Source organism: Prosopis cineraria, unplaced genomic scaffold, assembly GCF_029017545.1.
Source record: "Prosopis cineraria cultivar Desert tree isolate PC_DT_omini unplaced genomic scaffold, ASM2901754v1 PC7, whole genome shotgun sequence".
Lineage (NCBI taxonomy): Eukaryota > Viridiplantae > Streptophyta > Magnoliopsida > Fabales > Fabaceae > Prosopis > Prosopis cineraria.
In genome coordinates this window covers 36,817,292-36,845,286 of record NW_026555338.1, presented here as the reverse complement: position 1 = coordinate 36,845,286, position 27,995 = coordinate 36,817,292, and the positions used below count along the sequence as shown (strand labels likewise).

General features: G+C 35.9%; 1 protein-coding gene across 1 annotated transcript; it reads left to right on the top strand.

The window, feature by feature from the left end:
- Nucleotides 1-114: 114 nt before the first annotated feature.
- On the top strand, nt 115-27,890 carry LOC129315716 (DNA polymerase epsilon catalytic subunit A-like). Its single transcript, XM_054959691.1, is given in 51 exon segments — nt 115-451; nt 453-485; nt 1,286-1,351; nt 1,459-1,474; nt 1,477-1,517; nt 1,687-1,782; nt 2,152-2,312; nt 2,478-2,566; nt 2,673-2,890; nt 3,360-3,446; nt 3,582-3,716; nt 4,165-4,287; nt 5,584-5,667; nt 5,983-6,147; nt 6,251-6,427; nt 6,645-6,758; nt 6,996-7,100; nt 7,549-7,667; nt 7,780-7,921; nt 7,993-8,087; nt 8,309-8,414; nt 8,525-8,604; nt 8,755-8,931; nt 9,114-9,201; nt 9,351-9,431; nt 9,520-9,663; nt 10,369-10,464; nt 10,651-10,851; nt 11,775-11,829; nt 11,905-12,047; nt 12,146-12,615; nt 13,874-14,018; nt 14,119-14,316; nt 14,418-14,492; nt 14,912-15,102; nt 15,699-15,879; nt 16,017-16,081; nt 22,188-22,320; nt 22,524-22,625; nt 22,706-22,789; nt 22,901-22,975; nt 23,209-23,268; nt 23,347-23,609; nt 23,694-23,742; nt 24,049-24,209; nt 24,468-24,534; nt 25,410-25,520; nt 25,679-25,828; nt 25,902-26,111; nt 26,405-26,511; nt 27,109-27,890. Coding segments are annotated over 51 exon segments (6,621 nt in total). The 5' UTR covers nt 115-325; the 3' UTR covers nt 27,470-27,890.
- The last annotated feature ends 105 nt before the right edge of the window (nt 27,891-27,995 follow it).

The window sequence follows — 27,995 nt, the reverse complement described above, 5'->3', positions numbered from 1 at the left end:
AGAAGTTTAGTTCAAGGGATTTTATTGGATAATTCTACCAAGTTGTGTTTCACAACCTTACCCGCCACCATTTGGCGGCTTGCCGGTTGAACCCGCATTGCCATCTCTTACTGCAATATTGACATATAAGGGCAATTATGCCATAATGACCCAATATTTTATCATCTTTGCCGAGGAAAAAAAAGCGCGGGAAAATATCCTTGCTCCTACCTTAACCTGCCGCTCACTGCCTGAACCTGATAGATCACTGGAGTTCTGAAAAAATAGCTTAATTTGTATTTGTGAAGACCCTGCTGGCAGAAAATCCTTGATCTACTAACTAGCAATGATTAGCGATAGCCGAAGATGGGACCGCAAAGACTCCCGCAGAGCCAAGAAGCAGAAGCTAATCCGCAACACTGAAGAAGAACTCGAGGCTAAATTAGGGTTCGATCTTTTCTCAGAGGGCGAAAAAACGACTTGGATGGTTGCTGAATTTTTCTTCCGTAAGCCATTTCCCACTCCTACGGTCTCATCTCAATAAATATATTTTATATTCATTAAAATTTTTGGTGTTTCTAGAAGCGTGATGTATATACGAAGTTATGAACTCATTCTCTATATTGAGCTTCCCTGCTTCATTCTGCGATATTATATATTATATAATGTCTACGAGTTATGCTGTTATGGCATTGTATTCACGAAAGGGATATTTTAATCTCATTGCTAGTGGTCGCAATTTACCATGGTTTTTGTACACCATGACGACTGCGTTTAATGATGCCGTCATTATAGCTCCAGGTTACAAAGTGATCGTTAACTTCACGGAAACTTGCTGCCTTCAGAAAAATAGAAAATGTTGACAGATCAGAAATCAAACTCATCATGTCATTCGCATTTCCTGGCGAACTACCAATGCCATCTTCAACTTTCCTTCTAGTTTGTCTCCACTGCACCATATCTTTCTTGCATTATTTATATACTATGTACTGATTGCTCTTCTGATTTTTGCTGCCTCCACCAGCGGCCATCACCAGTGATTGTGCTGTTTGCTACTCAGATGTAGTCTGCCAGCACATTCAAACTTTAACCATCATCATTTGTATAATTCATTTTTTGAGTGTCTTTCCACAACCAGTTATTTTGTGTGAGATCAATGTACCATCATAACAAGTCAGTTTGTTCTTTAAGCCCATTATAAAATACAGATCTTCTTTGATCGTGTAACAAATGTCTCTTAAAATACGGATGAATTCATGTCATGTATGATTCCAAGTGATTTACATATGCTTTTTGTTTGTTGCAGTCATCTTGGGAGGATGAAGATACACACAAAGTCCATAGTTGTGTAGATCTTTATTTTGTGACGCAGGTATATAATTCTGCTGGAGTGCTTCTCCAGAAAATTAACTTTCACTAGTTTTCTACCATAAGAGAAATCGTTTCGTAATTAGTTAACTGTTTGGAGTTTTGCTACAGGATGGTTCTATGTTCAAGTCAAGTACAGATTTCAACCTTATTTCTACGTGGCTACAAAGGTAAGCATGCAAATAGACGCATACACAGCAGGGGAGGCAACACATTTGTGCTTATATGTGTGCCCGTGTGTGTCCATGCAATCATATAAATGCGTGCTTTTGTTGATTTATTCATTTTATGAAACCAACCTCGATGTCAGTTTCAATGATGGCCATGTGAATTCAATAGGATAAAATGGAGATGGAAGTTGAAGCATATCTGAGACGGCGTTATGAACGTCAGATTGCAGATATTGAAATTAAAGAGAAGGAAGACCTTGATCTTGTAAGCAATATATGCCTGTTTATATCTGCTTAACTCTAGATGATACGTGAAGTAGTATCTTATTTTAGTGCTTTACAAATGCTCCATTACGCTTCCAGAAACTCTTGTAGTACTAATCTTCACGGTTAGATAATTACATCCATAATTTGAGAAGGTCAAATCACTATTCTGTACGATATATTGAGCATTAAATTCTTGCATATGTTTGCAGGTTTTATAAGATCACTCTGGAACTGATACATAACATTTTTATATACCTGCATTTTATTAACGATTTTTGCTTTTGTCATTAATAACCAACAACACCATGGCTGTGCATGCTTTTTATCACATGAATTCATTTTGATTTTGTCATGTTGTTCTCAACAGAAAAATCATTTGTCTGGATTGCAAAAATCATATTTAAAGCTATGCTTTGACACTGTTCAACAATTGATGAATGTGAAGAGTGATCTGATGCATGTTGTTGAAAGAAATCAGGCAAAATCTGATGCAGCAGAAGCTTACGAATCCATATTAACTGGAAGAAGGTAGGTGTCTTTCATCTACATTTAGTTTTGTTTCGTGGAACAAGATATTGAAGTGTTACATTTTATTTCCTCATGGTGGCCCAATGCTTTTCATAGCAGGTTTAATTTAATTTGAACATAACATTAATTGTTCCATCTGATGCTATCCTGCTTCTTGCTTTGTAGGGAGCAAAAACCTCAAGATTTTCTAGATTATATAATCGATCTTCGTGAATATGATGTTCCTTATCATGTTCGCTTTGCCATTGATAATGGTACCTCTTGATACTTTCTTCGTGCTTTTGATAATTATCTTACTGTTCTTACATGCTATCTTCCAATCTATATCTATCATGATGCTCTGAATCACATGTGACTCAGACATTCGATGTGGCCAATGGTATGATGTTTGTGTGTCCAATACTGGGGTTACACTTGAGAAGAGGACAGATCTTCTGCAGCGTGCTGAAGTTCGTATTTGTGCTTTTGATATAGAGACCACAAAACTTCCATTGAAGTTCCCTGATGCTGAATATGACTTAATTATGATGATTTCATACATGGTAGATGGGCAAGGGTATTTGCTCATAAATAGAGAGGTAATAAAGCTGGTTAATGCTTGACACTATTTACTGTGTATTCCCTCCCAGTCATTAGTTTTTGTGGGGACTCTTTTTACCGAATGCCTCATAATTGAAATCCACTGAAGACGATATCCATTTGATTTCTGATTCTCTTCATAAGAGGTCAATATAATTCAGATTTCACCACCTTCTCTTGGGTTCACATGATGTTGGTTCATTTGCGTTAAGCTATTGTATATAGTATGAACCCCCCCTTGATTGTGAATCTGAGATATACAATCGTGTTAATGGCAATGAAGTATGAAGCATGGCCTAAAGGATCATCCAAAATCTGTATTTTAGATAAGAAAATATAAATTGACTATTGCACATCAATCTAGTTTTTATCCTAAAGTTGTTAGTTTAGTGCATGTATTATAAGGCTTTTTAATCCTAGGTTGATGCTGTTGAGTAATCAAATTATTTTTGTTGCTTTGACTTTTAGTGTGTTGGGGACAACATAGAGGATTTGGAATACACTCCAAAACCAGAGTTCGAAGGATGTTTTAAGGTGACAAATGTTCAAAATGAGGTAATGTGAATCTGCAAAGAGAATGTATTAGTTACCTGATGAAAAATCTGTTCCCTTAGGCTGTTGTGCTGTGATGGTTTCTGATTTATTTAGGTTTGCTGTTGTCTTTTGCTAAGAATTTGGGATTACTTGCAGGTTGAACTTCTTAGATTGTGGTTTTCTCATATGCAAGAGGTGAAACCTGGTATATATGTTACATACAACGGTGATTTCTTTGATTGGCCATTTGTGGAAAGAAGGGCAGCTCATCATGGGTTCAAAATGCGTGATGTATGTTGGTAACCATTTTATTTCTACTAGAAAGTCACCCTATTTACAAGTCATAAATTGTGTGGCTTCCTTTGGGTTCCATCTAACCATTTTTTATCCTTTCAACTTTATCCAAGTCATGAGACTTTGTGCAACTTTTTTTTTAATTCCTTTAATATTTCACCACATAATTTAATAGGACTTAAGTGTCAAAAAAATGAGTACAGTATTTGAGAACTTTTAAGTTATCATGTCTACCATGTGTTGCATGGGGAAAAATATCTGGTTGATATGCAAAAGTGGTCTGTATAATTCTTTTTCTCTACATAGATCTCACGACATTTGTCTCCTGTTTCAACTTTATTCCTTAGTTGGAAGAACATTCCACACTTAATGATTTCCTTTCTCGTTTTTTGATTGATAATGGTTATTCCTTTTGTTTTATCTTTTTGGTTATTTAAACTTGCAGGAGTTGGGTTTTCAATGTGACAATAGTCAAGGGGAATGTCGAGCTAAATTTGCCTGCCATCTAGATTGTTTTGCTTGGGTTAAACGTGACAGTTATCTTCCTCAGGGGAGCCAAGGCCTAAAGGTACAAATTTCCACCTTTCATTCCTTAATTCATTTTCAAATCAATTTGGGTTGACTTCTCTTCAGAGATTAACTGTAAACTTGATTTATGGAGGAGGATATTAGAGTCAAGGTTTTGCTTGAGTAGGAGTAAGGCGGAATATTTGCATTGTAATTTTGATAAGATGTCAGTTAGTAGTAATTTGGAAGTGAAATTGGGAGATTTAGATTATACTTTAAGTGAAAAAGTTTAAATATTTGGGAGCTATTATTCAACATAATAGGGAAATTGATGGGGATATTGCACATAAGATATAAGTTGGGTGGTTTAATTGGAAAAAAGCGAAATGAGTTATTTGCGATTGTAAGGTACCCAATAAATTTAGAGGGAAGTTTTATTGAATTGCTATAAGACCAATTATGTTATGTTCATATAATGCATATATCCAATCTCACCTAGTGGAATAGGGTTTGTTATTGTTGTTGGGTTGACTTCTCTTTCTTACTATTATTCTCCTCATTGTATGCAACAAGACAATGTTTTATGAATTAATTGTGAATTATTTTTTCTTCAGAAAGAAAACCCTGTATTCCGATTGTAAGAGTTGTTCACCAATATATGATATAGCCAAATGTAGCTTTTACAGATTTTTCAATGTGCTGCTTTCAAGTTCCTGTATGTATATGATATATAATATTATATAATGCATTGATGAGACAAACCGTTTGTAAAAAAATTGATTAGATCAGTTGAATTTTATACATGTGATTATTCCCCTTAATATATGATAAACATGACATGACAGAAAGAGGCAAGCTTCCGAAATGCTCATACTTTTCAATGAGCTAACTTCCTTTTCATGGAGAACTAAATTTGACATTGAACCAACAGCTGGATTTGTCATGACTACATTTAACCAAAAATTTTTAATTTCATCATGAAATCAGATGATGGATATGATCTGTATCTTATGCCTAAATATATCTTTTTATCCACTCTCCCTTTGGTTTTATATTGTCTAGGTCATGCTAGAAGTCTGAGCACATATCTATAGGAGGATGCACTATGTGCATGTAATTATATCCATTTTATCTGCTGTCACTAGTTGACAACATAATTACTCTAATATGAAAGGATATTTAGAACTTAATGTTCGTTAAATTTGGAATAAGTTGTTTTTGAGGATTAATCTGAATTCTTTTCTTACATCTTATGCCTTGTGTTTATTAATTTCAGGTTCAACTGAGCTTATCTTATCCCTTGCGTTTATTAATTTCTGGTTTAACTGAATGTTTTTTCTTTTATTTTTTTTTTTAGGCTGTTACAAAAGCAAAGTTGGGTTATGATCCCCTAGAGGTGAACCCTGAGGACATGGTTCGCTTTGCAAAGGAAAAACCTCAGGTATGAGTGAATCGAATTAATAAATTAATTGGACATGGAAGGTATGCTAGAGATATATTAGATAAAACATTTTCGTTCTTTGAAAATTGGTCAAGTAAATGGTTTTTCTATTTGCTTGTGTGATCTTCATGATTGTGCTCAAAGTGGGTGATGGAACACTTGGTTTTTGGGTGAACAATCAACCCTCTCCCCCCAAGTTCTTCCTTTGGATGTTCTATACTTTCTTGCAGGAAATTGTCATGCTAAGCTTCTAATTGGCCACAAGATGTCTTAATCAGTTTCTTTTTTCTCTTTGATTTTGAATTGTTATTACAGATGATGGCCTCTTATTCCGTTTCTGATGCTGTGGCAACTTATTACTTGTATACAACCTATGTTCATCCCTTTATTTTTTCTCTTGCAACAATTATACCCATGTCACCAGATGAGGTTTTGCGTAAAGGTAGTGGGACCCTCTGTGAAATGTTGCTCATGGTTCAGGTGGGTTCTTAGGCATATTTTTCTGAAATTAAAATGATTTGTGCTTAGTCATTTACTTCAGGTTCTCTACTTTCCCTCATGATTATATTTGCATCTGTTACAGGCATACAAGGCTAATGTGATCTGCCCTAACAAACACCAGTCTGATCGAGAGAAATTTTACAACAATCACCTTCTTGAGAGTGAGACATACATTGGTGGCCATGTGGAATGCCTTGAAAGTGGTGTATTTAGATCTGATCTTCCAACTAGTTTTACACTTGAACCTTCAGCATATGAGGTCTGTCATTCCATTTCCAAGCACTACTGATTATGCAATCATTTTAACAAGGAATGCTATGTCCTGATCTTCTCCTCAGAAAAGAAAATTTGGGGAGGGGCTACCTCCTATGTACATGCATTTTTTATTTGACATATTTTCTGAGAAATGAATATGATATTGCATTTTGAACATGTGCAAAAATGCTTCACTGACCCTGGAGTGGTTTGGATTCCAGCAATTGATCAACAACCTTGATCGAGACCTGCAATATGCTATAAGAGTAGAGGGTAAGATGGACTTGGATTCCATCTCTAATTATGATGAAGTTAAGAATGCTATCATGGAAAAGGTATGGGTTATGATTCTTATCTGGCACAAATTTTTTGTGCTTCAATACTTTCCCATCTTAATGTTTAGATCTTTATGATAAACATTTTAATTTTATTTGTTACAAAGCTTTTGTTTTTAATTTTTCATATGTCATTGCAGCTATAAGATGTATATTTTCTCAACATGCTGTAAAACTGTGACAATTACATCATGCATTCACTTAGAAAAATCCTGACTCATTTCTCCTTAAATGCAGCTTATAAAATTGCGAGACAAGCCAATATGTGAAGAATGCCCCCTCATTTATCATTTGGATGTAGCTGCTATGTATCCAAACATCATCTTAACAAACCGGCTTCAGGTGTGATGATCAATAAACAGTTCTCAAGTCATGTCAGAAATTTTTTGTTTTGAAAAGTCTTTCTGTTTATATTTTACTTTTGCTTTGCGGCAGGATAAACATGCATACAATGAGATATTGAATTATAGAAAAATTTGAGGATAACAAAGAAAAATGAAAATAATTGCATTTGTTTCCCTATCTGTCATTCCTCCTTCCACATCTACACTATTCTTGTATGTCTGATTAATTTTGGTATGAATTCTTTTCTGTACCAATGCCATTCTTTAACTTTGTTTGGCTGCATTTGTAACAAAAGTATCAATTATGTTATGTTTGATACGTCTTTTCTTTTTTTCCTGTGTTGTTGAGAGTTATTATTTTGATAAATATGTATATTATTCCTCCTCCCCTGAAGGAGGGATGGCTGTCAGACTCGTGCTGATTAAAGATTCCCGTGTAATTGCAGCCACCTTCAATAGTTACAGATGAGGTCTGCACTGCATGTGATTTCAACCGTCCTGGAAAGACTTGCCTTCGAAAACTTGAGTGGGTTTGGCGTGGAGAAATTTTCATGGCAAAGAAAAGGTGTGCTTTTCTTTTTGGTTTATATTTGTTGTGAAAATTAGCAGATCTCATCATAGGAGCATATCTCCACAAAATCTAATGATTAACTAGGGTTTTATTTGAACAATTTCAGTGATTATTATCATTTAAAGAAGCAGATTGAGTCTGAGTTTGTTGAAAGTGCTGATAGGCAGTCATCTAAATCATTTCTTGACTTGCCCAAGCCAGAGCAGCAATCTAGGCTTAAAGAACGTCTAAAGAAATACTGCCAGAAGGTTATGAATCTTTTGTTCAACTTGTTTGTTTAAATTATGAATGACATACTAAGTCTTAGTGGCTTGCTCAGGCATATAAACGGGTACTTGATAAGCCAGTAACTGAACTTCGCGAAGCGGGGATCTGCATGCGTGAAAATCCATTTTATGTTGACACTGTTCGCAGGTGAGTTAACATCACCATATATCCATTTTGAATACTTATTGTTACTGTTATTATGCTTTGTAAGGAATAATTATCGGAAAGCATGCACACTTATGTTTATAGTCCATTGAAATTGGAATGTAATTTTTTTACGGCTCATAACTTTAACATTCAAAGTGTTTTTTGCTATATTTTTCATTGGTTGTTACACTAAGCTCTGTTTTTGTTCAACCTTGTTCTAGTTTTCGGGATAGAAGATATGAATACAAAGGTCTTAATAAGGTTTGGAAGGGAAAGTTGTCAGAAGCCAAGGCCAGTGGAAATTCTATTAAGATCCAAGAGGCACAAGTATGAATTGTATTATTTAACATGATGGTTATTGCACGATACCACTGAAGTTGCTATAATGATATGTTGCTGTTTATGGACTTGAGTTAATGTGGTGATTTTCTCTCCAGGACATGGTTGTGCTTTATGATTCATTGCAACTTGCACACAAGTGCATACTGAATTCCTTTTATGGATATGTCATGCGCAAGTAAGTGAAGTGATCTTTGTTGATGTTAAGTTGAATTAAAAAAAAAATAATAATAATAAAAGTAAACTGATCTCCATGCATCCTTGAAATTTCTTTTTTTTTTTCTTACTGACATTTGTTCCTATACTTAATTTGTTATTTATCTCACAGGGGAGCAAGATGGTATTCCATGGAAATGGCTGGGGTTGTTACATATACTGGTGCAAAAATCATTCAGAATGCTCGCTTGCTTGTAGAGAAAATAGGAAAGCCACTTGAATTAGACACGGATGGTATTTGGTGTGCACTTCCCGGCTCTTTTCCAGAAAATTTCACTTTTAAAACAAGGTATGATCTGTTCTTTATTTGGTTATATTTATATGATTAGAGCAGCTTATCATATTTTATTCACCATTTAATTTATTTTAGTAGTGTGAATGTGGTCTACTCTAGAATATCTTTACTTTGTTCTGTTTATAAGTCTATAGTTATAAGTCTAAAGATGCTGACTTATGTTTTATACATTTTAGAGACACAAAGAGGAAATTGACTATTTCATACCCTTGTGTCATGCTTAATGTTGATGTGGCAAGGAATAACACAAATGATCAGTACCAGGTCAGCCTAGAATTTTATTTCTGAATTATTTAAATTGCAATCAATTGCAAGTGTTTCTACTTCTGAGTTTTATAATTTGTACTTATTGGAGCGTAACTACTTGGCTTATGTATGGAGTTCATTCTTTCTAATTCTGAGTTTTTTGACAGACGCTCACTGATCCAGTTAGGAAAGCTTATACCACTCACAGCGAATGCTCTATTGAATTTGAAGTTGATGGACCATACAAGGTATTGTAAAACTGTATTTCAAGGCATTTAATTATATTGCTTTGCGTTATCATGCATGGGTATGATTTGTATGTATTCTTTGATATAGGCAATGATCCTTCCAGCTTCCAAAGAAGAAGGAATTCTAATTAAGAAGCGTTATGCTGTTTTTAATGATGATGGAACTCTAGCAGAGTTGAAAGGTTTTGAGATCAAGCGGAGAGGTGAACTGAAGCTAATAAAAGTTTTCCAGGTATACTGATAAGGACCATTACTGCAAGCACAGAGCCATATGAAAAGATCTGACAATTATGAGGCTACGTATTATATTACACATGATGTGATGTCTCTGACATTAGTCAATGATATAATTGTCATTGCTTACTTTAGACTGGTGTAAAAGGAAATATGCATATTTAGATCTTTTACAGTGGGAGAGGCTTTGCTTATTAGCAGCTAGCAGTTAAGATCTCCCCCCCCCCACAAAAAAAAAATAAAAAAAAATATAAAACAGCTGTTATGAAACATTCGTTCCCATGAATGTAGATATAAAAGTTTTTGAAACTAGTGGATGCCATTGCACTCGATGTGTGTAATAGATCAAAAAAATTTTCTGAATTATTTATATATATACCTTGCTAAGAAGCATATCATGGACAAACACACACTGCAGCACATCCAAGATTTGATCTGTCCCGAAATCTTATGAAGTGTTGTTAGTATCCAGCATGGCTTGACTTTTATTTTGAAGTTTGGACATAATAGCTATCTTATCGTTAATTTGAACATAAATTTTGCAGTATAGCAGGTTTTTCGCTATATATATATATATATTGTTCTCTTGTACTATAAGATGATTCTATTTTGAAACTTGAACTAGCAAATTCAGAATCTGCATATTTGAGTTTCTTTCTTTCATTCATTTGTTGTTAATTTGAAATGTATTTCCTTCTTGCAGGCAGAACTTTTTGACAAGTTTCTTCATGGGTCAACCATAGAGGAATGCTATTCAGCTGTTGCTACTGTGGCAAACCGGTGGCTTGATCTTCTTGATGTATGCTAAAGATTCATGTTTTAGTGTCTATGGCATAAGTGATGTTTTAGGAACTTTGATCTTTGTTCACCAAATGTGCTTTCTTGTGTTCTTTTATCAAATTTGTTGTACTAGTTTGAGGAAGACACTGAGGGTCATGTCCTGATATAACTTTCTACATTCTTATCATGTCTATTTTTGTCTTAGAACCAAGGAAGGGATATTGCAGATAGTGAGTTACTTGATTATATATCAGAATCAAGTACCATGAGCAAGTCTTTAGCTGATTATGGTGAGCAGAAGTCTTGTGCTGTTACCACTGCTAGACGGCTTGCTGACTTTCTTGGTGATGCCATGGTCAAAGATAAAGGTCTCCGATGTCAGTACGTAGTAGCATGTGAACCTAAGGTTTGACTCATCTTAATGAGGAAAATGCATGAACTAAAATTATTTTCCATTCACAAACAACAAATTTTCATCTTTAGCATTGTTTGGTAGCATGGAAGAGTTTTAAATGGAAGTGGAAGAGAAGTGGAAGAGGAAGAGGAAATGGGGTTTTAAAACATAATTATGTACATGGAAGTGGGTCATTTTTATGAAGGACGTGAGGGATGAAGTGGTTCCATGGGCATGAAGGTGGAATTGAGTTCCACAAATTTGGATGGAACAGGATTCTTCAGAGAAGTGAGATCCATTGTACCAAAACAACCTATTTTTCAGTTTCACTTCCGCTTCTCCAATCCCCATTCCATGCTACCAAACAGTTATGTAATGCATGTGTTGAACTTGCACAATAATACGTTTCATTAATAATGAAAATATGATAAAAAAATATTAATCATTTGGAAGAATTGTTGGACTTTGACATCATTTGAAGTTTTAATATGTTATGGTTTGACAATTTAAGTACTGAAGAAACATGATCGCCCTCTTCATTGTTCATTTACTATAATATTCTGAGAGTTTAACTGTAAAATAAACTCCAGGTGATAAAAGATAATTACAACACATTGACAGTATTAAATTAAACTTTCACTCGATCTGTAAAGACTTATCTTTAAAATATTTGGCAACTTTCTTGGGAGGACCAGATGATAGTTGGGTGGTCAACATAACCAAGAAGAATACGGGATTTAAAATTAAGAAATCTTTCACATAAGCAATTACATGGATTAGTGTACATAACTATGTATGTCATTAGAGCATATGCATTGTTATTTCTTATTTCATTTTTAAATTCTTTTTCCTCACGATTGCATTTTCATCTTCAAATTCTTATCTGCTTTTTCATTGCTTAGTCAGTAGTGTCTTACAAATATTTGTCTGAGCAGGGAACACCTGTAAGTGAGCGTGCTGTTCCTGTGGCAATATTTGAAACTGATGCTGGTAAATTTTGCTCTTATTTTTGGTAGCATAAACTCTTTTGGACATTCTAAAGAGGTACATGCCTAAAATTTGCAGAAGTAATGAAGTTCTATGTCCGAAAATGGTGCAAGGTCTCAGCTGATGTTGGCATTCGATCCATAGTTGATTGGTCCTATTATAGGCAACGGCTGAGCTCTGCAATTCAAAAAATTATCACCATTCCTGCGGCAATGCAGAAGGTTTATCAAAATATTGCTTTTTTTTTAAATTACTTTGGCATGTTGCAACTATAAAATTCTCTTTTTTTAAAGGCTGAAAGGGAGTTGTATTCCTTCAGGTTGCAAATCCTGTCCCAAGGGTGGTTCATCCTGATTGGTTGCATAAGAAGGTTCGGGAGAAGCAGGACAAATTTCGCCAACGAAAATTGGTTGATGTCTTTTATTGTATGAACAGGGATGAACTCTCTAAAAAGCAAAGTAATTCTGGTAGTGTCTGCCATGTTATGGATGGAGAAGCTATTAATGACTTGGAGGATTTTGGTAACAAGACCAGGAATAATATTAGCGGACCTAGACCAATTATGCGGCATTATGAAGCTAATAATGAACAGCACTCGGTGAAGCCTTATGGCATAGAAGATTCTGAGCAAAAATGTAATGATCATGGTAGTGAGCATCAGCTACCAGCACAGTTAGAACCCAATGGATTGTCATCTGAAAATGTTGACAAAACAGCAGATTATCAAGGATGGCTCCAGACGAAGAAGAGAAAGTGGAAAAATATAATAGCTAAAAGAAAGAAGCAAAGGTAAAAATTATTCATGGCTACAAACATTTAAAGGTTCATACTAATCAATATCTATGAAGTTATTTGGATCTGGTCTTTCTCGAGGGAGTCTCCAGAGATAATCTTTTATGTTGGTTGAATGAGTAAAAAAATTGGCAATATAGGAAATGATTAAGTTTTGTTATATTACGCCCTTAGTTATATTAGTAACTGTACGGGATCATGTCATGCCCAGTATTATATTATGCCCAGAACATTGCTAGTCTTTTCCTAGACAAATTCCTGCTCGAGTAATAGTACTTGAACCTACAACTTTTCCTACAATGTTCTCACCCTTGTTTCTGAGTAATTTTTGTACTGTTTAAAAGGATTAGTCTTGGTCTGAGTTTTTCCTTCACTGTTCAACAATAACTCATTATTTTCGTATCATGTTTTTGGCTTTTAATTAATTTGGTGGCGTGCCACAAATTTTTCAGCAAACCTTCTATAATGGCCATCACACAGTTTTCTGTCTTTTCATCTTGATATCATTGTTGTAAGCTGGTGCGCAACATGCTGGATCTATTCATCAACTTCCTTTGACTCTTCTAATCCCTTATGAAAACAAAACTTTAATTGAAGGTAGAGGTGTTATGGCAAGTATCCTTTCACGTACTCATAAAATGCGTTACTCAGATCAATGAGAAAAGACAATCAATAACATGTGCTTGTATAAACCCCTTGGCTACATGTGTGGTATTGTGGCAATTGATACTGCCATCTGGTTTGTATTTTGCTGTAAAAATATATTCGTGAACTACAGTAGGCTTCTCAAGTAAAAGTTCAACAATATTCCATGTCTTGTTTTTCATTAGAGCATCTAATGATTGTCTCTGTGATGAAGGACTTATCTTTGCGTATTTTCAATCTAATCTGCGATGAAAGACTTATCTTTGTGTATTTACAATCTAATTATTCAGATATCTAAAACTTGAGATATATGCAGATAGGCCTTTTTTTTAGGCCAACGCAAATAGGCTGATTTAAAATCTCAATGTCTGACTTTAATGGAACCTGTGGTGCCAGTAAATGGGCATTTGTGAATGGTTATATTATATGATTGGCATTGTTGAGGACCTATTGCTTTTTTGGTTAAGTTTCAAGTTTGGAAGTGGACAAAGATCCTACAATCATTATGGATGCTTAAATGTTCATAGTTTTGGTTTGAACTCCTAACTCATTTGAATCCTCAGATATTATTGCTTGGCATGCTACTAAGAAAGAAGTTTGATTTTGTTAGATTGGAGAATTCAAAGAAATCAGACTGTGCTGATGGCACTCTTGAAAGACTGAGAAATAAGATAGATCATAAAGCTACAGGAAGAAGTAATGTTGATTCATATTTCAAAAGGCAGGAGGTAGTACTGACGCGTTCCCATTGGCAGGTGAGGGAGTTGAACTTTAGAATTAGGTGGTCAATTGTCAATTTCAAAATATGAATTGAATGATTTTTTAATTCTTTTTCCTAATCTTTCTGTTGTTCAGATAATACAGCTAATTCACAGTTCACAGATGGGTCAATTTTTTGCTTGGGTTGTTGTCGATGGGGTTATGCTAAAGATTCCAGTTTCACTTCCTAGGGTCTTTTACCTCAATTCTAGGTCACCAATTACTGAGCAGTTTATGGGTAAACGTGTCAATAAGGCTCTTCCACATGGAAGGCATAGCTATAACCTGTATGAGGTACCTACCTTTTTTTTTTTTTTGCTTTTATGGATCTTATTCTTTATTTATTTATATTTTTCTCATTGGAAGGGCATAATAGAGGTGTTGGAATTTCATAGGTTACAATTAATGAAGTTCAATTTAAAGAAACGAGCAGAAAGCTTGCAGCTCTTCTGGCAGATCCTGACATTGAGGTATGCATATTCATTATCATCAAAAATCATATTTCCTTTTTTGTTTGTTACATGTGGAGATTACTGCTATTTCACTCGTCATTTCTTTGATGATATGCTGTATTTTCAAGTCAAGATATAATTGGTTGTTACATTTGAGTGAAAGAGAATTTGTTGAATTTTTGTGTTGCATGTCATCTGTTGTTTAGGGTCGAATTTGTTGCTTCTTTTTTCTCAGACAGAGAGAGAGAGAGAGAGAGAATTCGTTACTTGTTTTAACTTTTACCTCCATTACTACCATAAAGTGGGAAAAGGAATTCTTGTACTTGGCTAATTATGGTCTAGAGCTTATTTTACCTGTTTAAAATGTACCATGCCGATTATTTATGATTAGTAAAGTTATACTGAATTAAAGTTGAAGGATACAATTCTATTGTCAGGGAATATATGAAACAAAAGTGCCACTAGAGTTTAATGCCATAGTCCAGCTTGGCTGTGTATGCAAGGTGGACAAAACTGCTAAAAAGCGTAATCTTCAGGAATCATGGAATCTGAGTGAATTGCACATGAAGACCACTACAGAATGCTCTTATCTTGAACAATCCATATCCTTCTTTTACTTGTATCATAGGTAAGTAGTGCTCCAATAACAACAGAGGCATTGTTCTATTACATTCACTCGTGGCACCATAATGATTGTTTTGTTTTGCTTCAAGCAGTCAAAGATGAATGGGTTTTAATGCTAAATTAGAAAGCATATTATTTCATTGTCTCTTATTTTACCGAAGCATAAATATGCTCAATGTGCAGTCATGTTACGTTAATGATGAAAGTTCTTTTGGCATTGAACATATTGGGTAGTGGGATTATTTTGGTGAGATGGATCTTCTGGGCAATACTATAGCAATGGTGATTGAAATAACAAAAGAAGTCGGACAGTCAGTGTGGGCCCAGTAATTCTGGAGAAATAATGCTGTACGAGTTGTCTCTGTTATGCCCATATGCTGTTCATATGAGTAGTATGTTGGTCATATAGCTGGAGCTCTTATTCTCTCGAAAGTTTTCTACTTATTATTCTTTTCCCTCCACTATCTATAAAGGGTGCTTCTTCGTATTTGTATTGCATAATCCTGTACTTTGGGAATATTTCCCATGCCCTTCTTGTGCTTTGCACTTTATCTTTGGAGGCAACTAGTCACTCTCTCTCTCTCTCTCTCTAAACATCAGCATGTCTGAGGGGCGGGCTATATACGTTGGATATTTTCCTGCATCAAAAGCAATATCTGTTGTGGTAGTTAATCCGTACCAAAACAAAGACTTATCTCCGGTATTTCTTGAAAGACAATTCCGTGATGCTTGTGAAGCTTTGTCTACTGAGGCGCCTCCCAAAAATGGTATCAGATTTAAGGTAAGCTGCAACACACCTACTATATTTAGTCTTCATCGTTGCAGTTGATCTTACCTCTTGGTATTTTATCAATTTTATTTCTCCATGTATCTATTTACTTATCCTACTTCGTATTTACAAATATATGTTACTTTTAGGTGGACTATGTTTTGCATGTCAAGGATGCTGAAACGATGATGCAAAGATTGATAAATGATCAAAGGTTTTATTTCACATTGATCTCAGTTTACAGTTGTTCTTTTTTTTTTTGGGAGGAAAATACATTTTTTTGTTTGTCACTATCTTCCTTGTAACTTGTAAGCTTTCAGGGTGTGACGTTCAAGAAACTAATCACAAAATAAGTTTTCTTTAAATACATTAGACGGTTATTCGTCAATGTGCACAGAATCCTCTGGCTAGTTAATGCAATAGAGTATTCACCTTGGTTATTACCTCAGGGGTTATAATATTATAGATCTGTATAAAAGAGAACATATCATCATAGTGTTATATTCAAATTAAACACGTGCAGAAGCAAGAGGCAAGCAAGATTCTGAATCTGTAGTATATTAGTCGACACCCTGTTCTTATAGCTTAACTCAGTTCAGATAGGATGCCCCAGATAAAATACGTTTCACACTCTAGCGCATTACAACATCAGCATTGGTACAACATCACAGTATCACAACTACTGAGCTTCCTGCTTATCACAACCACACAGCACAAGACTCTAGAACTTGACAAAACACAAGACTAAGGGTAAAAGACATGTCCTGGGTTTTGAGAGGCTCGCTCTCTCCCAACTTTACTCCAATAATATTTTCCAACTATTTCCATTATTTGAAGATTTTTGAATATTTTTCTCAATTGTATTCATCTCAATGGAGGAGGAGAAATATATATATAGCAAATACAATCAGGCCCATTAACAAGAGGCCGAAAAAATAGGGATACACGAGAAGAAAAAAGGAAACAAATAAATGACTAATCTGCCCTATTAAATTCTAATAATTACAGAATATTATTATAATTATTGCCAAATTCCTATACTTCCCCTCAAGTTGGATCATAGATGTTAATCATGTCTAACTTGCCAACAAAATACTCAAATTTATCCCCAGGTAGTCCTTTGGTGAGAATATCTGTTGTTTGTTCCTTGGAAGGAACATAGGTAATACTAATTATGCCATTATCAATGTTTTCTCTTATGAAGTGCTGATCAATTTCAACATGTTTAGTTCTATCATGTTGAACAAGGTTATGAGAGATGTTAATAGCAACCATGTTGCCAGAGTGAAGCTTGATAGGTAGGTTCACACTCTTCTTTAACTCTTCAAGCACTCACTTCAGCCATGTACCTTCACATATTCCAAGTACAACTACTTTAAATTCAGCCTCCGCACTACTCCTTGCTACTATACTTTGTTTCTTACTTCTCCATGTGAGTAGATTCCCCCAGACAAATGTATAGTATCCAGAGGTGGATTTTCTATCCTCTTGATCACCTGCCCAGTCTACATTAGTAAAAATTTCCACATTTCATTTTTCAAACTTGAATAAAAGCCCATGACCTAGAGATCCTTTCAAGTATATGAGAATCCTGTATACTTCATTCAAGTGTTTTTGTTTTGGATCATGAGTGTTGGCTGACCACACTAATTGCAAAGGCAATATTTGGTCAAATGTGAGATAAATATATTGGCTTCCCAACCATGTGTTGATATCGCCCCATGTCTACTGACTTGCCCAAGTCCTCTTCATCATTGATTTTTTCCACTCTAATAGGAGTGTCACTAGGCTTGCATCCTAACATGCCAGTCTCTTTTAGGAGATCTAAAATGTACTTCCTTTGAGAGATGTAAATCCCTTTCTTCGATTGAGCAACCTCCATCCCAAGAAAATATCTCATCTCCTTGAGATCTTTTATTTTGAATTCTTGAGCAAGAGCGGCCTTGATATGTTCAATCTCCTCTAGGTTGTCTCCTGTAAGTACTATGTCATCAACATAAATTGCTAAAACTGTTACATTACATTTTTTATGTTTGAAGAACAAGGTATGATCACTTTGTCCTTGAGCATATCCTTGTTTTTTCAAGATGCGTGTGAATCTTTCAAACCATGCCCGAGGAGATTATTTTAGCCCATATAGTGACTTTTTCAACTTGCACACTTGATTCGGTTTCTTCCCAGGGAACCTTGGAGGCAATTTCATGCAAACCTCTTCCTTGAGTTTTCCATTGAGGAAGGCATTCTTCACATCTAGTTGGTGTAGAGGCCAATCCAGATTAATTGCTAGAGAAAATAGAATTCTCACTATATTGAGCTTAGCTACTGGTGCAAAGGTCTCAGTATAGTCTGCCTCAAACTTGAGAGAACCCATTGGCCATAAGTCTAACTTTGTATTTATCAAGACTCCCATTTGCATTGTATTTTGAAGTAAACACCCATTTACAACTGACTGGTTTTTCTCCTTTAGGAAGATCACCAATGACCCAGGTGTCATTCCTTTCCAGGGCCTCCATTTTCTCCATCACTTCTTGTCGCCACTTAAGTACAGGCATAGCCTTATCAATATTGCTTGGTACCCAGACACTATCAAGGTGAGTAACAAAAGCACAATACTTAGAGGAAAGGGCTTGGTAGGAAACCAACCTTTTTATAGGATGCCGTGTACAAGATCTAAGTTTCTTCCTTATCACAATAGGAATATCCAATTTGTCTGCCATATCTCCTTCTTGCTCAATCATCTTCCCATCACTATCTATATTGGCTCTATTCTCCATTGGATCTACTGCTGATTCAGATTCTTGATGAGTGCTAGGAGCCTCGAACACATTACTTGTCTTGTGTTTTTGAGTGTAGACCTTAACAGATGGTTCAATGACTCCCCTTGGATTAGATTTTTTCATGGGGCTAGTTTTATCATGCGGAGTTATAGACTCAGTCTCAATGTTCAGAGTAGGTGGCTCAGGTTCAAATATAGGTGGTTCAGGTTCAAGAATCGCATTGTTAGGGATGATGGTGGTCTGAAATTCACTCTAACTCTCCCCCTAAATTGAAGATGAAGTGTAGTATAGGACATCTTCATGGAAGGTAACATCACGTGACATAAAGACGTTTCGTAGTGGGATCAAAACATTTGTATCCCTTTTGAGAGGCAGAGTAGCCAAGAAATATGCAGCAGACAACCTTACGGTCAAGCTTAGTTCTATGATGAAGATAAACATATGTTGTGCAACTAAAGACTCTCAAGGGTAAAGTATTCTCTAGGTAAGCAATAGTATAGGTAGAGTGAAGAACTTGTAAAGGTGTTTTGGAGGACAAGGTTTTGCTGGGTAAGCGATTGATAAGAAAAATACTTATAAGAATAGCATCATCCCAATGATACTTTGGAACGTTATTGCTGAACATGAGAGCACGTGTAGTTTCAAGAATGTGCCTATTTTTTCGTTCTACAATTCCATTTTGTTGTGGACTATGAGGGTAGGTGCTTTTATGGATGATGCCATGACTAGTGAGAAAGTTGGATAGGGATTTGTTGAAGCACTCAGTACCATTGTCAGTAAGTAGAATTTTAATGTTCGTTTGAAATTGAGTTTGGATCATGTGATAAAAATCAATGAAAGTTTGGTAAACATCAATTTTATCTTTCAGTAAGAATATGCTACTTACACATGTATGGTCGTCAATGAAGGTTATGAACCATTTGGAGTGTGTTCGGTTGGGAGTGCGAGAGGGTCCCCACAAGTCACTGTGTATGAGATTAAAGGGTTGTGATGCATAGTACTCAATGCAAGGAAAAGACTTTATGATGTTTGGCAAGTTCATAAGATTCGCAATGAAATTGTGAGCAATCTTTATTTAAACAAATTGAAGGAAACATTTGAGACATAGAATGAAAATTAGGATGTCCCAAGTGTTTGTGCCATAGCTCCAATTCACTAGTCCTAGGGAGGGATACTTTATTACAAGTTCTGTTTTGTCTAACACCACTTTCATCTAGGTAGTAAAGTCCATCAAACTCTTTAGCACTACCAATCGTCATCTCCGTCAGCAGATCCTGAAAAAGATAGTGTGTGAAAAAGAAGTTAGCATAACATCTTTCTTCTTGGGCTAACTGACTTACTAATTGTAAACTACACTTCAAATTCGGAACATGAAGCACATAATTGAGTGTGAGAGTGGGTGACAACTTAATACTACCAGTACCAGCAACCACAAAGTCAGTAGCATCTGCAATGGTTACAACAATTCTTTTCTTACAAGTAGTATAAGAGGTAAATAATGTAATGTCATCAGTGATGTGATCGGAAGCACCGGAATCAACAATCCAACAATGTTCGGAACTCATACCTTTAATAATATCCAGTGCCTTTGAAAAATTACCTCTCTTAACAACAAAAGCAACAGGCTGGTGATGTGGTTGTTGATTGCCCTACAATGCTGTTAGCATATCCAATAGTTTACTAATTTGATTGTCTTGCAGTGAATTTGTCGGACTTGGTTCCTCATTTTTTAATGCTTCAGCAACATATCCCGACCTTTGCCTTTCTTAGGCTTCCAGTCTGGTGGTTTACCTTGAAGGTCCCAACAAGTGTCTTTAGTGTGGCCTATTTTCTTACAATGTTCACAGATTGGTCTCCCCTTGTTATTTTTCTGATTTGTGACACGAACAGCAAGTGCAAATGACTCAGTTGTATTTGTTCGAGGAAGAGAATCATCTTTCAGCATGCCTTGAAGCTTCCCTTTTGACAATAGTGAATGCTTTACAGACTGAAGGTAAGGGTTCCAGACTTAGAATTCGACCACGTACATCATCAAGATCAGAATTCAGACCTGCAAGGAATTCGAACAAGTGTTCTTTCTCAACTCGTTTGTGACATTGAGCATTATCATCAGCACATCTCCACTCTTCATCAGTATTCAAATCAAGTTTTTACCAAAGATATACTTTCTCGAGATAATAGTCACTTAGACTTCGTGACCCCTGTTTCAACTCCAAAGCTTTGTTTTGATTTCAAACACTTGTGATGCATTTTACCCATCATAGTAAGCTTCACGGACGGCCTCCAATATTTCATGAGCTGTGGGAGGAACATGAAGCTCTTCTTGATTGCAGGAAGCATGGTGTTAACGAGCCAAGATGAAACCATGGAGTTTTTTGATTTCTAGAGTTTCATGGCTATCATATAGAGAACTCGTTGGAGATGTACCCACGCTTACCTCAACCTTCAATCGCCAACTTCATTGACTGGGCCCATTCACGGTAGTTTTCTCCATTGAGTTTCTCCAGTATAATCATCTGACTCAAGACTGTCGGACCTTCAAGATTGGGTGCCGTGACGTGACCCAAAGTAGACTTGGACGATTCCTCTGGTTCTAGGTGCGGCATCTCCATCGTTGTGGAAGGACTTGATCGCAGCGGCTAATGGAAGATGAGCCAACGATTTGAAGTCATTGATTCAGCGCCATAGTTGTTTCGAACCATAGCTTGGATACCATGAAGATTTTTTAATATTTTTCTCAATTGTATTCATCTCAATGGAGAAGGAGAAATATATACAGCAAAATACAATCAGGCCCATTAATAAGAGGCCAAAAAAATAGGATACACAAGAAGAAAAAAGGAAACAACTAAATGACTAATATGCCCTATTAAATTCTAATAATTACAGAATATTATTATAATTATTGCCAAATTCCTACATTTTTCCTCATGAAATCTCCCTCCCTTGTGCCCATCTTCATCTGTCCATTTCAGGTGTATACCCTCGCACATTCTGCTTGACCAACATGCCCAATTCCATCACTCTGTTTCCTGCTATATGTTTTGGTGGCAGTGGTGGGTTGAGCAAACCTTTCAAGTTCATTTATGAATATGGTTAGAACCAGATGCCAACCAATAGGCTCCATACCTGACACCATTATGTATAACGAAAGGTCATCCTATGGCTTTTCATGGATGTCAGTGTTTAGAAAACTGAGCTGGTTGTTTGCTTTGGTGTTTGTGCGAGCCTGGTCGAACCATAGATTTTCTATTTTTTGCTAATTTTGAATTGTTTTTATGGGTTATTGACCAATTTTCTTTTTAGTTGCTTCACTCCATAATATAGATCAAACCAAGGACCAATTTTCTAGTTGAGCCAGTTGGTTTGATTTTCATAACCTTGATTTATATTAACCTACAACTCTTTTGGGCATAATATTATATTTTCCAACTCTATTCTTTTTCAAATTTCTATATAAGCTTTCCAGATATCAAATCTTATTTAGCTGTGATAGTTCCTTTAGATTAGACTACTTTGCTCCTCTAATATTCTTGGTTATAGGAATGAGCATCATGGGCCTATGGTTGCTGTCATTGAATGTCCAAATCCCCAGCTAATGAAATTGGCTATCCGAGCTCTAGATGATTTTCCATGCCTGAACATCCCTTCTAATGCACGTGATAGTCAGTACCAGGTAAAATGCTCCATAGCTCTGATCCTTCTCGTGCGTATTAGCATATGCAGACTCTTTTATGTTTCTTTGTATGTCATTTTTCTTATTACAATTATTACTTCATCGTTGTCTGGGCTGCACGTTAGGGTTGACACATTAGTACTTTCTGCACATGGCATAATCCCAGCGTATAAATTCTGTTGTTTGATTTTGGCTCCTTTTAGATTCTTGGATGGCAACAAGTTGCTGCAAAAACTGGAATACATCGCTGCGCTGCTTCAGTCCAGTGGCTCAATGAGAGAATTTCTCTCTCAAGATATGCTCATGTATGCATTTCAAATCTTTAACAGCACATATCTTTTTGTTGTCTTCATAGTCAATGTATTTCCTAACTTTTCTGTTACAGGTACCGTTAGGGAATTTTGAACTTGACTGGCTCATATTTACAGCAGACGTCTTCTTTTCCAGAGCATTGAGGGATAATCAACAGGTTGTCATTTTCCTTCGAAGTTCTATGTTTTACCTTGTCTTAGATTATAATGTTTCCTCTGCCCTGAAATAGATGATTTTTCTTAGTCATGTTTAAAGTTCATTCCTATAGGTACTTTGGATATCCGATGATGGGCTTCCTGATTTAGGCGGAGTTAATGAAGAAGAGACATGTTTTGCTGATGAGGTCTGTCTTAGATATTTAACTTAGTTTTATTGTGGTCCAATTTCTGTTGAGCTCTATTGTTTGCTTCTCTTGACTTTTTCCTCGAACCATAGTAGTGGAGCAAGTGAAATTTGTTCTTCATTTCTTAAGCATGCACTATTTATAATATTAGTAGTTGTAGTAGTAGTAATAATTGATTTCTCAGCATGCATTTTTTTTTTTTTGAAACTGAATGCTGTGCCTTCTGGGAATAGGTCCCCCAACCTGTTCTTACCTACCCTGGAGCTTACAGAAAAGTTACAGTAGAGCTAAAGGTTTGTATGTCTATCTTTACTTGATTTCACCAATTGAACCAAGTTTGTAAAAGTTAGCAAGGATATAATTTTCTGCAGATTCACCACCTGGCCGTAGATGCTCTTCTGAAAAGCAACCAAGTCAATGAGTTTGAAGGAGGTGCTTTGTTAGGATTTGATCATGAAATAAACTCTGGACCGTTTGCCATAAATGATCAGAATGGCATTGATGAGGCTACCTCATGTGCACGTGCTTTTCGAGTCTTAAAGCAGTTAATCCAACGGTGCGTTGCAGATGCAGTTACATCTGGAAATGTATATGCTGATGCAATACTACAGCATCTATATCGATGGCTATGCAGGTTCAAGTTTATTTATTTATTTATTTATTTATTTCCCATTGTCATCTGTTTGGCTTAATCACTTCTTTCCTTCTCAAATTCCAGTCCTCAATCAAAACTTCACGACCCAGCTCTTCACCAATTACTCCACAAGGTAAAGCTATTATACATTAAAAGGTGCTGTATGATGCACGCAACACTAACACATGATGAATTTTATTTACTTTTTCCTTTCCTTTTCTTAAATTCGTTCACTTTCTCCACCAAAATGTGATGGTAAATTCAAAATTGCAAATTGACTTGAATCATTTAGGTTTTTCTAAGATGTTAAAGCTTTTCCTTATTGTTAATTGTCCCCCCACCCCCTCTAATTTTAGCATGTTTAAATCATGGCATTTGTGAATTATGTATGTGGGATAAAATCTTTATTTTTTCCTGTGAATTGCATCGATATTTATAGGTCATGCAGAAGGTTTTTGCATTGCTGTTGGCGGAGCTCCGTAAATTGGGTGCATCAATTGTTTTTGCAAACTTTTCAAAAATAATTGTAGACACGGGAAAATATGATCTGTCTGCAGCCAAAGCTTACTGTGATAGCTTGTTACGAACTCTACAATCTAGGTTTGTCTCCTCATTGCCATAGAAATTATGACAGTTATCTATGATATTATCAGATTCTTTTATCCAAGATAACAAAAATGCACAGTAAAGGCAACAAAAGTTGAACAGTTTCCTGATGAGCCTCTTTTCTTGTGGAATAAGAATAACCACTTGGGCCGGGGGGGTGTTTGGGCAAAATGATCTCTTTTTATCCTCACTAATCCATTGGTGATTGATAGTTCATACCCTTTCTAACCTTTGGTATTGCCTATTCTGTAGAGATTTATTTGAGTGGATTGAACTTGAACCACTTCAGTTCTGGAGCTCATTGCTATTCATGGATCAGGTTTGGTCAGCCTTTTTGTCCTCTGTTGTTTAGCCTGCACTATACATGTGTTTTGGGTGCAAGAGTTTCTACGTTCCTTCTTTTTACAAATTGTTGATGAAGCAATCATACATAGCCTAGGGGATTCTTTGCTAGTTTGAACTGAGGTGCTTTGTGAGTTAAAACTGGCCTGCCACGCATATTTTATTACTGTAACTGTTTTGACTTCACTGGAATTCTATGTTGATGCCTTATGCTGTCTCGGGACTATCGGTTTTACTTCTTTTCTACAAAATCTTGATGTCAAACATGGCTCAAAAGTTATGTTGGATTGAAGTTGTACTGCTGATATTATAATATTTATACACAGGAGCTAATGCTTGGGCGGAAAATTTGTAGCATAACTGAATCACACAAGTTTAAGAATGCAAGGTCACTTTCTTCCAATATTAGAAAGAAATTCAGTAACATGTAATATTGACATTTTTAGTGTACTCTAGTCTATTTCTGTCATGTAGGGCAACGTTTTGAATTTTATGCCATAATGGTGCTAAAGGTTCTTCGGAGTGTCCTTTTAAAAAGGAAAAAATTTTCTTGATTGATGAAGCTAGTACCAGATTTGTTAATCGCTTAGACGATTTTACTTCATCAGTCAAATATTCATATCACGCTTTACATTTATTGAGCGAGGATATGCAAATTTGACATGATGTGGAATGCCTATTGATGACCAAATGATGAACGCATCTTATACTTGTGATTTTCTTTATCTTTATGTACTTTGAATTGGATCTAGTTTTGCTGTCTTGTCATCATTTCATTTTTCCATTGTTTACTACAATTCAAACTAGCATATAATTTATACTGACAGAGTCATTCTGCTTTACCTTTTGTAGTATAACTATGGTGGAATTCCAGCAAAATCTGATGAGGCTATAAATGACGAATATCGAGTTGACATTATATCGAGTTGGAACATTGCCGAATACTTACCAAAGAAAATCCAGGTACATTCATAGGATGAATTGTGGTATGAATATAAAAAGTTAATACAGGAAAATAACCCTTAACATGATATTAGGTTGTTAGTCGGTTATCCTTTTAACATGAGAGTTGATTGTTTTTTTGGATTCCTGTTTTCCGGAATTCTTCTGGCTTTCTACAGGACCATTTTGTTTGCATTGTTTCTGAATTCATGTACATTCCCTGGAAGTATATGGCTTCATCACAAAATGGCGACTCCTGCACCCCATCAATCACTGCTGGGCCTGCAGAGAAATTCGAATCACTTGTGACAGAATATATTAAAGGGCAGGTATAGTAGTGAAATTTATTTACGGTGTGTGACTTTTTTGTTTCCACATATTGGTTCTCATTCTATTCTGCAGATCAGCTCTAACTTCACAGACAAACTTCTGGGAATTGTTCGCGATATTATGCATCATATGAAGGAGATAAGACTAGGAAAAGACCAGAATGCATCGTCTGGCAACCCTCAACTTGCAGCTGATTTCCACAAAGGGGATGCAGCCTTGGAATTTATCAAGCATGTCTGTGCCGTCCTGGCCCTGGACCAGAGCGTGCAGCATGATGTTCTGGTAATATCTAACGAATAATTCCTCATCATGAAATAATAAATAAATTAACTATTCTAAGTCAACTGCTGCATAATAGGCCAATAATGGGAAGATGATGGTAAGTTAGGGGTTGGGTAGTATTATCTACTCTCCAATCAAGACAAAAATAGAAGTTAAACAGCAGTGTTCATAACCATAAATGTTGATTTCTTGCCTAAATAACTTGAACTGGATTAACTTATTTGGCAGCAAATCTTCTTGTTCCTACACCATGGTTAGCAAAGTAACGATTCTGTTTGTCCTTTGCTTGGTAGGTCATGAGAAAGAATTTGTTGAGATTTGTTCGTGTCAGGGAGTTCGCACCAGAAGCTGAGTTTCGTGATCTGAGTCATTCGTTCATATTACCCAATGTCATCTGCAGGTAACAAGGTTATATACTTATATATTAGTATTGTTAATTAATTAATAAACAATTATACTTAAAAGTTCGCTGGTCCTCGCAGTATCTTCTAAAAATCAACCACATAATAGGCATGCATATTTTTTCTTCGTATGGTTTAGTTGAGAGTCAGGTAAAGTAGCAGCTTGCCTTCGTTGAATATGGGTATTATCAGCTATTTGTTTGCCAATTATATCGATTTGAATTTTCTGAGAAAAGTGCACCAAATTCCTATTGGGTATTGTTATTATTTGTGCTTTAAAATTCATTAGAAGAGATTAAATAAGAGTAAGAGGGAGTAAAAGAATCAAATTCATTTCCCCAATTTGTTTCATTCTTGGACCTTCATCCCTGGCAACTGGTGGCAAAATCTTTTTGAGTCTCCCTTGTTTTTCACTCAAAATATAGTCTACACCCACCCGTTACAGCTCAAACTCTACCTCTCATCATTGCCCATCCAAACTCAGTCGATCATCGTTGCCTAATGGTTGGTCAACCATGGCCAAAGAGAGAGAGAAACAGAGAAAAAGAGACTTGTTTTCCCATTATTAACATGACTTTCCAATCTTTTTTGGACAGCTATTGCAATGATTGCAGAGACTTGGATTTGTGCCGTGACTCAGCTTTACTGAGTCAGGAGTGGCATTGCGGCGTGCCGCAGTGTGGGCAGCCATACGATCGTGAAGTGATGGAAAATGCACTTCTCCAGATTGTACGGCAGAGAGAACGACTATACCACTTGCAAGATCTGGTGTGTGTTAGATGTCACCAGGTGAAAGCTGCTCATTTAGCTGAGCAGTGTGCTTGCGCAGGGTCATACATGTGCAAGGAAGATAGAGCTGAATTCCGTAAAAAGATGCAAATTTTCTACAACATCGCTGCTCGCCAAAAATTCCAACTCCTTAAAGAATGCACCTCATGGATTCTAGAATTGAGATAGGTCTTGGTCCTAACATTTAATTGCCCAGGGTCACTGCAGGGATCGTAAAAGAAATTCCTGGGCATTAACATGCGTCAAATTGCCTTGCAGAGGAGAGGAAAACATGAGTCAAAATTCAAACGGGTGCTTGGTTGGCCTACTTAATATGTATATAAATTATTTATACATATACTCTTTTACTCGGCTAGCCATTGAGGTATAGAAAATATGTATATAAATTATTTATACAGATTAATGTGTTGTGGCATTCCGAAAACTATCCTTTCTCTAATAAGGTGGAAAGGAGGCAGAATGACAAATAAATCTCCTTAAAATGAACAAATGGCAAAATAATACCACGAAATAAGGTAATTATTTTGAAAATTTCTAGGGACTCATAAATTTGCTGCAAAATTGTAATTTTCTGACTAAAAATAATAAAATGTGTAGTTGTTAAAACAAATAAATGTTGTAAATATAAATAAATGTAATTATTAATACATGATTAAATTGAAGTTATGACTAATTGAAACTATATTGTTAATAC